The following is an 8,646-nucleotide window of genomic DNA, read 5'->3' on the forward strand; positions in this document are numbered from 1 at the left end:
TGCAATTTGGTGGTTTTGTATAAGTGCCAGGCCGAGCCCCATTATTATTATTGTGATTAGGATGAAATTAGTTTTTTGTCACGCTAATTTTATCGCCGAATCATCTGCCGAAAAGTGAAAACTTTAACGACCAGTGAAAATCTATGGCGTTACCTTGCACATTGCTCATGAGCGAACTAAGAGTTCTTCATAAAAAATGAAAGAGGAGAGAAGTGAAAAATGGTTCGATTTCCATCAATTTGGCTTCGATTAAAGCATTAATCAAAACTCTGCTCGAACGGAAAGTCAAAACGAAAATTCGCATTCATCATCGTCATCATTAGGGGCGCCAACTTGACTTCCCTCGGCATTCGTTCGCCAATTAAAAATTCATTCGCGGAATTTCCATTTTTATTTCAGAATCCTGAAACCACCACTAACCCCTTTTCGTTTGATATTCGTTTTAAATTAATATTAATTGCGTTTCTGATTCGGATTCCGTTTGCTTTGGCACGCCATTGTGGTGGATTTAGCCCTTTGCTGACTGGCCTCCTTAATTTTGCTTTCTGCTTCACACAAAAGTGGCATCGAAATGGCTGAAACCCGCACGTTAGGGTTAAGAACTTCTTCAACTTGGAATCCTGTGCTTTTCATTCAATTAAGTGCAGCAAAAGCACGCTGAAATGGTTTCTTCTTGTTCCGGCCTAGCAAATCACTGAAAGAAAATGGAAAATTGGTTTAGTAGTGTTTAAGGATTCATTGCAAAAACACAATAAAGGCTTTTGTCGTAAAAATGCAAGGTAACTGCCTATTCCATTAGTCTTCATTAGCAAATAAAGTGCTAGAAATATATTCCCCTGAGAGCTCCTATAGATATTCCCCTTTTTCCAAGTGAACATAATGCGGATTGTGCCTTGTGTATGCCGCCTTGTTATTTAAAGCCACCGTTCTAGAGTATCCTGGAAACCCAACAAGGAGCAGAGCAAGAACAACAACTACCCTCGCTTCCATTAAATAATGAGAATTGAATTATATGCTTAATAAAGCTCTCCATAGAAAGTTGCTCCAGATCTCGGAGGAAACTAGAGCTAAATGAGACGAGACTTGCTCGATTTGCATTTCAGCCGCCTACTAATTTGGCCAACATAACATTTCTGATTTATGGCTGTGTATATACGTAGCTATACATGTGTATTGTGTGCACTTGGCTTAAAGCAGCAATTAGCATTTTGTTAATTGAAGGAAATGTGGCAGGCTTGTGCACAAGCAGCGTTCATTTATGTTATCAAATTTCAAATAAATATATCTGAAAACTGTTAACTTAATTTTTCGTTTAATATACATTTCTTTAACTTTTTAATGTGGTTTGATCTGAGCTAACAACATTGCCATTAAAGTCAGTATAACAAATAATTGAAATTTATCCGTAAGCAATATTTATTAGCATTGGAAGCTATTAGTTTAAGTAATGGAAAAGCCTGCGGTGTCTCAATTAGAGTAAGTCGCTTTTCTTCATTACAATTGAATAAGTTCAATTTACGTTCATTAATTGCTGTATCCACATACTTGTTTATTTTTGAGTAATAAAATTAATTCGTATAAGACACTGTTACACAATTAAATTTATTTATGTATGTTCAATATTGTTTTTATTTTAAATTAAAAAGGAAGGGAAATACAATCTTTAAACACAGTAGATATTCAGTATCGGATTTGGACTTGGATCACTTTAGATTGCATCTACTGGTGGCTTGGGATCAGCATCCTCCAACGGACTCTCCGGCGACACTTCGTTCGGCTGTTCCACGCTTTTCATCTCACCCGATTTGTTTTCATCCAAACCATCTAACGTTGGGGGATGATTTTCATTTGCATTATTATTTGCCGGGTCGTCCCAATGAGCTGTTACGTATTTCTCAGCTGACTCCTTATTTTCAATGGATAGGGAATCATCTTCCTTGTCGCAAATCTTTATTCTTCTGCATCCTCCATTGTTTCTCACGATTGAGCCTTCGATGCATCCGCATCCTTTCTCGCAGTAATGAATGCACTCGACTGGGTTATCCTTGCATCCTTTGTTGCAATATGAATAACAATCCGCGAAAGTGTTCTCGCCACACCTCCTGTGAGCGATTTTATGCTCATAGGCACCAATTTCCAGGATAATCTGGCCGAAGAGAACCAGCAAAATAATTTGTTTCATTTCAAGAGCCAAACAGAACATAAATGATAAGATCTGGGTGATACGAATTACTTAATCGAATAATAAGCGGAACTAACTGATTACAAGCCCATTTACTTAACAATATGTATCATTTTGAATACTTTCAATATCATATTTCAAAAAATATATTTTATTTTTGTATAACTATACTTAGTCTTTAAAAAAATCGTTTACAAAAATAATTAAATTCAATTTAGGTCTTTGGAATTTCAGATTGATATTATAGTTATTTTCTAGAACACATAGGAGGTAGTTTATATCCTTGAAGGATAATAATAGTTCGTACTTTCGTATCACCAGATGTATGGTTAGCATTTTGACAGAGTTCTTTGAGAACTCTTTTCCAAATTTCTAACCCAAAGCACTGCAACTGTTTTCTACAGATGCCTGTCAGCTATGGTTTTAAATTATCCATTAATAAAGTTATCCGCTTATTTCTGGGCAGGATTAAGACACGGTTCTCAAGAGGACCCCTTTTCGAAATCGTTTCCCAGCATTTGTGTGGCACTTCAACTGTATATTCAGCTGTCTGCCTTCTTTTGAGTGAATAGTCCTTGAAGGTCCTGCTGCACTGCAGCGGATTCAGCGCTGCCTGCAACTCCTTGTGACTTCGTCAACACCATCTTTCCAATTAGATCGCTGTCCTAATCCCTTGGCGGTGGTCCACGTGGCCTGAGCACAGTCTCGAGAAGATTCGGACCTGGTTGATTCTTCGGCCTGGGAGTGGGCGTCAAGGAGCGAGTGTGTGGAGCCAGATCATCCTTCTTGTGAACAGCTGAGGTGACAGCACGTCTCGCCCGAATCTTCTCCTCCATTTTGCTGGGCACCATGAAGCAGTTGGACTCCTTGTAGACAGGCTTGCGGCGATCGTTCCAGGGGAATGTCCATTGAATGGGTGTAAAGTCACGACGCCAGGGCTTCCTGGGCTTAAACCAGCAATCGCAGGTCCAATCCTCCTCACCGGGAGCATCGTCATCACTAAATAATCAGATGAGTTAAGTAACTATGGTGCTAATCAAGTTAAATGTTAAACTTACCCCCTAACGTAGACACGAACGTATCGCGAATTCTTTCGGAACATTTGCAGGGCATCATTGAAGGTCATCTCCAGGGCCGGCACATCATTGATCTGGGTGATCTCGTCGCCCACTCGCATGCCTCCTCTCTTTGCCAGGCCAGTGGGTGACACATTCACAATGGTCAGCGGCTCGAACTGATCAATGCCGCCAGTCACCTCCATGCCCCACATGGCGTCGTAGAAGCCCATGATCCGGCGATCCGTCTCCAGAGTGTACGTCATCTGCAGCTCATACGCGACATTGTCGAACGCATCCGAGTCGTACTTGGGCACCCTAATCTTTGAGTCGAACATTGTGGCGAACTCAACAAGTAAGTGTGGCCCCCTAGAAACTGGTAAGATGAAACGGAATCCCAAACCGGTTGAAACGGACAGAAGGTACTTTATCGTCTGGCGCTGCTCGAGTTGATCACTTGCTTTTATAGCCGATAATTTGGCAACTAAAGCGGATGCGGATACAGGGACAATGTCAAGGGGTTTACCAAATGGATGTGCCAAGTACAGGGAAAAGAGCCTAAAATATAATCAAAGAACAAATATAAATCGTATTAATTTTGTAAAGCTCTAAACAAATTAAAAGTAAACTTATAATAAAATAGAATATCTGATTCTGACCCATATACCAACTTGAATTATTTGTTTGTTTTGTAGTGAAGTATCTCTGGTGCTCGCAAGTAATGCCTACTGTGTATTGGTGTAAAATCAGTGCAATTGATTTGCATTTAATTGTTGTCTATTTTTAGTGGCTGACGGAAACCAAAGCGACCGGCCAAACGACGAGGAAGATCCCATGGCCGCTTTTGGCCACTGAAAGTGCAGCCGACTCGAGAGCCCAGGGAGCAGCCAAGCCGCTCAAAGTCCAGTTCCTCCACACACCGCTGGGCAAGTGCTAAGCACTTGGTCGGAGCTATTTGATTTCACTGACCTCAATTATGGCTGCAACCGAGATGGTCCGAGGTTCGCAAGTAGGGAGACCCTCGGACCAGAGGCTTCTGTTGCCGCACTACGGGACTATTGAATTATTCATTTTGAAAATGGTAGAAAACGTTGGTGGAAGAGAAACCCGCCAACAAAAGCCCATAAAATGCTATTGCCGGGGGAGCAGCGGCCAAATGGCAAAAGGCAAACAGTAGCGACAACTTGCCTAATTACAGCAGATATTCTGGTATGGATGTGCGTCCTTCAAAAGTTAGTATACTCCAGTAGTAATCTGCTCATCCTCTTACTCCAGAAGCACTTAGCAGCTTGTCGGGGCTTGTGAAATGGCATTCTGCATGGGATTTGCATCACTGAGCTTGGCCAGCTTTGGTTGTCATGGAATTACATAGACACAATGAAAAGGATCTCGACCATGGAATTGAGGTAATTACTTAGCAGGTGCTGCTGGCAAGTGGAGGATTACCTGGCCAAGTCGAGCTCTTGATGCCGGAGCTATCTTGAACTTAGTCACGTTGCCAGTGCAACATTTCAGACATATAATTGTTTCTGGTCTTTATCTAAAAATGAAGCAGTCACGATTCCATGTCGACTGTGCTATATAAATCGGCTAACTGAAATGCACCTTTAACCAAATAGCAATGAAGCTTTTTCTACGTCTGCGTAAGTACTAGACATACAACAATAACACCTTTTTTTGTTTTACATAATTTATATTTTAGTTATTTTTACGCTAATACTGATCCTGGCCGACGATCAGAAGATAAATCGAATTTTGTATATAAAAAAACGTGTAACCTCCATTTGATATGTAGAGTTAATAAACATTACTTTTAAATAACAATGGTTGATATTCTCATTTCCCATTTCAAATTTATGTGGCTTAAATTGTGTATTTTTTGATTTTTCAGAATCTAAGTATGTAATTAAAGAATGAGAATAAAACAAATTAAGATGGTTCTGATCCGTTTGCTTGGCCAGGCAAACCTTCGGTATACTCTGAATATTTATTCAAACTATAAGTTACGTGGGTTGTCTTACTCATCAAAGCACCTCAAGCTATCAAACTTGGCTATAATCGGTCTGATCAGTCCGACTCCGGTGGTAAAGGTTTGGACGAGGCATTCCGGTCGATCGTATATCGCCTTCTTGCCAAACTGATGGGCCACCCTAATAAATCTGAGAATACTACCAGTTAGTTTGAGTTTCGGCTGAAAGTCAACGCAATCGGATAGGAGGCTTATGGCCGTTATAGAATTCTCGATCATCAGGGCACCGGCATCAGTCACCACTTCCAAACATCGCAGATAGTGATCGAGTTCCGAACTTATGGCGGCTTGAACTTGCGACTTTTGGCATAACTAAATGAAGAAATGATTAAGAAATAATCCGTTTAGAGGTCAACGTACTTACAGCCAAAAAGCTCAGTAACAAGGTGATCTTAATCAAATGCATTGGGGTTCTTTTTCCAGCAACTTTTGATCTAACTTTGTGGGCCATGTGGAAATATTGCCCTATATATATAGGCCTCAGGATAATCGCTTTAGTAATGCTGTCGAGCATCACTGATAGCCAATGTACCGCCTTTAAACTGTTATACCCAAAATATGGTTGTAATCCGAAGCTAATCTTACTAATTTCCAGACCGTGGCCGCAACTGCTCCATTATTATCAATATTCTTTTGATTTAATCATAGATATAACATTAACACACATAACATGTATGTGCTTAGCCAACTTTAACTTCAAACTTCCAAATGCAATAGCTATTTTTTAAAATCATAGTTTATAAGAAATACATTTTTCTTGCTGACATTTGAGACCCCATATTGCTCTCGATTTATTTATGTAATGTGCACACTTTTCTTTTTAAATGATATAATCTTCCTCGTCCGAGCAACCTAGTCCCGATATCTGCTCGGCAAATGGTTTGATTGTGGCACCTAACTTGGTCAGTAGACTGTGCAGACATTTGGGCTCATCAAAGACCAGTTTCTTGAAGAATTCATAGGATACCTTTAGGTACCAGGTAATCTTCCTGTCTTTGCCGTTTGGCGGTTCCAAAGATACGTATCCGGAGCATTGTTTCAACTCATAAACGGTCGGGACGATTTTGTTGGCCAGGCTGGTCAGAGTTTCGATGCCCACCTGAGTACACTTGCCCAGCCTTCCCCAGCTTTCACCAATAGTGGCCTGGGCCTCCGTCTCCCGTGATATAAGGCAAACCTATGGAGAGTGTTAAGTATATATATATAGTAATCTAGAGATTAAGTGAGCCATAAATACTCACAGCCAAAATACTGAGCACAAATATGGACTTGATCACGCTCATTCTCCTGTTTTAAGCCGCGATTATGACCAGAAAAAACTTAGAATATTTATGAGAGAGCTGTCCTATATATAGGATTACAAGATAATTTTAATTTCATCCGCCTAAGCAGTGCTAAAATAATTGGTTACACTTAAAACCCATAATAATTTTTGAGATTAATTCATGCCAATGCGTTTAGAAGTAAATCAATTTTCAAATGCAATACAACAGAATAATTTGTCTCGCATATAAAATATTTTAGCCGATTGAATCAAAACAAAAATGTGCTTTTAGTTTCGGTAATATCTTAAGTATATTTTATTAAAACATAATATAAATACAATTTTCAATTCGAGAAAAAAAACTGCACTTAACTTATATTAAGATTCTTTTGGAAGGTCTATTAAGCATTATCCTCCTTAAAAAAAGATGCATTCTTGATTGCTGTGCTCTCTTGATGCTCAGAAATTTATTTTATTATGGCCAAAATAGTGATTTATTCACCCAAGCATTTGTTGGTCTCAAGCGATTTTATAAAAGGCCTGAGTAGTCTCACTGATTCCTTGAGTGGCACAATCAAACACTGAGTCTTGTCAAGCGCACCTCGCTTGAGTAGCTCATAGTACAACTTAAGTTTTGAAAGGTAACTATTTCCAATATCGGTGGGTGGATTATAGTCAATGCAGTTCAGCAAATTGCGAACGGTTGGGATTGTTTCTCTCAGCAGACTGCCAAGCGCTTTAGTACCAATTCTATTGCATGCCAGCCAATTCTCCCATATTGGATTTTGTGCCTCGGTTTGGGACACAAATACGAGCTGTTAAGTGGAGTTGATCTATTATTATGCCTAAAATGATCATATTTAAATAATGTACTTACAGCCAGTAAGCTGAACACTAGTGTAACCTTTATCAGTTTCATTGGAAGCCGTATCTATGTGCTTTCGACTAAACGACTGAAGATCAAACTTTCAGAGCCCCGGGGTTACATGCCCTATTTATAAGCCCCAGGATAATCGAATCAGCACGGTCTATTAGAAGCTTTAAAAACAGATTATACACAGATACACAGATTATTCAAAGTGAGTGTGTAGTTTTCCGCATGTTCATTCATTTTATGTAATAACAGTTTATAAAAGGTTACAAGGAGAAGACACATAATTGAAACTGAATTCAAAAACAGCTCAGTTTCCACTTATTCGTCACAAATTCTAGAACCACTAAGTAATCTTTAGCTTGAACTTTCCTTATCAGTAACATTATGATTATATAGATTTTATTGCATCCCATAAATTCATTGTATTCCTGAGGTTCAATCAACTGATATGTATATCACAGAGATACATCAACGTTAGAGGGCTTAAAAATATATGTCTATATCAGTGGCAAAATTAAGAATTTAAAAACAAAATAAAGTTGTTGCATATGTATATATTGTTTAGCTGAGCCCTGGTAGGCATTTCTCACTAATAAGTTTCTCAATGTATGGCGAAACAGCATCGTAGCTTTCTTTCAAGGTGATCAATAGACATCTTTGGTTGTTCACGACCTTTTGCAGATATTGATAGCCCAAGAGGGCCAGTCCGGTAATATCAAGGTCCTTAGTCTTAATGGCTCGAAAGTCAGCACACTTTGCCAATTTTTTTACACATGGTATCGCCCTCGAGATCAACGTGGCGGCTACTTTCAATCCCGGTTCTGTGCACTCCGACAGCTTATTCAGATCTAATTTTAAGGACTCCACTTCGTTTGGCAGCAAGGATCCCAGCAGCTTTACAATTTAAAAATTATAGTCAGTAGAAATTTTTAAGCAAACATTAAAACTCACAAGCAAGCTCAAGGCGATGTAAAATACTTGGTTGGACTTCATGTTCGAAAGACTTCAACAAACACAGAGGTTTCCTGTAAACTAAACACCACTTATAGTGTTTCCGAATTGCAGAATGTAAATGGTTTAACTACGCTTATTTGCGACAAAAAAATGCTGTGAAATATCAAATTAATGTTTGAGACCGGTTCACAGTTTGAAGATATCGAGTCAATATATGCCACATTTTCAGAAACAAACTGGAACTTACCTTTCTTTGAATAGCCCAATCAATATAAGCCAACCCGATAG

The 8,646-nt window shown here is 39.2% G+C and overlaps 6 protein-coding genes across 7 annotated transcripts; all 6 read right to left on the reverse strand.

Annotated features, from left to right (window-relative positions):
- Positions 1-1,615: 1,615 nt before the first annotated feature.
- On the reverse strand, positions 1,616-2,300 carry LOC6609482. The gene has a single exon (XM_002034131.2). The coding sequence runs from the start codon at positions 2,201-2,203 to the stop codon at positions 1,709-1,711; it is 495 nt and encodes a 164-aa protein (XP_002034167.2). The 5' UTR covers positions 2,204-2,300; the 3' UTR covers positions 1,616-1,708.
- Positions 2,301-2,385: 85 nt separating this feature from the next.
- LOC6609483 lies at positions 2,386-3,680 on the reverse strand. Its single transcript, XM_002034132.2, has 2 exons — positions 3,241-3,680; positions 2,386-3,181 (listed from the first exon to the last, which is right to left on the reverse strand). Exons 1-2 carry the CDS (start codon positions 3,573-3,575, stop codon positions 2,848-2,850), a joined length of 669 nt encoding a protein of 222 aa, XP_002034168.1. The 5' UTR covers positions 3,576-3,680; the 3' UTR covers positions 2,386-2,847.
- Positions 3,681-5,166: 1,486 nt separating this feature from the next.
- On the reverse strand, positions 5,167-5,701 carry LOC6609484 (accessory gland protein Acp53Ea). The gene is made up of 2 exons (XM_002034133.2): positions 5,631-5,701; positions 5,167-5,578 (listed from the first exon to the last, which is right to left on the reverse strand). Exons 1-2 carry the CDS (start codon positions 5,670-5,672, stop codon positions 5,255-5,257), a joined length of 366 nt encoding a protein of 121 aa, XP_002034169.1. The 5' UTR covers positions 5,673-5,701; the 3' UTR covers positions 5,167-5,254.
- A 316-nt stretch (positions 5,702-6,017) lies between these two features.
- On the reverse strand, positions 6,018-6,598 carry LOC6609485. Its single transcript, XM_002034134.2, has 2 exons — positions 6,508-6,598; positions 6,018-6,443 (listed from the first exon to the last, which is right to left on the reverse strand). The coding sequence occupies exons 1-2, from the start codon at positions 6,547-6,549 to the stop codon at positions 6,087-6,089; spliced, it is 399 nt and encodes a 132-aa protein (XP_002034170.1). The 5' UTR covers positions 6,550-6,598; the 3' UTR covers positions 6,018-6,086.
- Positions 6,599-6,962: 364 nt separating this feature from the next.
- On the reverse strand, positions 6,963-7,509 carry LOC6609486 (accessory gland protein Acp53Ea). The gene is made up of 2 exons (XM_002034135.2): positions 7,408-7,509; positions 6,963-7,345 (listed from the first exon to the last, which is right to left on the reverse strand). Exons 1-2 carry the CDS (start codon positions 7,447-7,449, stop codon positions 7,025-7,027), a joined length of 363 nt encoding a protein of 120 aa, XP_002034171.1. The 5' UTR covers positions 7,450-7,509; the 3' UTR covers positions 6,963-7,024.
- Positions 7,510-7,938: 429 nt separating this feature from the next.
- LOC6609487 lies at positions 7,939-8,644 on the reverse strand. 2 transcript variants are annotated; one of them, XM_032716931.1, is made up of 3 exons: positions 8,606-8,644; positions 8,356-8,511; positions 7,939-8,298 (listed from the first exon to the last, which is right to left on the reverse strand). In XM_032716931.1, exons 2-3 carry the CDS (start codon positions 8,395-8,397, stop codon positions 7,966-7,968), a joined length of 375 nt encoding a protein of 124 aa, XP_032572822.1. In that variant the 5' UTR covers positions 8,398-8,511; positions 8,606-8,644; the 3' UTR covers positions 7,939-7,965. The 2 variants fall into 2 exon arrangements, with proteins under 2 accessions (XP_032572822.1, XP_002034172.1); XM_002034136.2 differs by having other exon boundaries at positions 8,356-8,436; positions 8,606-8,634.
- Positions 8,645-8,646: the final 2 nt, after the last annotated feature.

The sequence above is a fragment of the Drosophila sechellia genome, chromosome 2R (assembly GCF_004382195.2).
Source record: "Drosophila sechellia strain sech25 chromosome 2R, ASM438219v1, whole genome shotgun sequence".
NCBI classification, from domain to species: domain Eukaryota; kingdom Metazoa; phylum Arthropoda; class Insecta; order Diptera; family Drosophilidae; genus Drosophila; species Drosophila sechellia.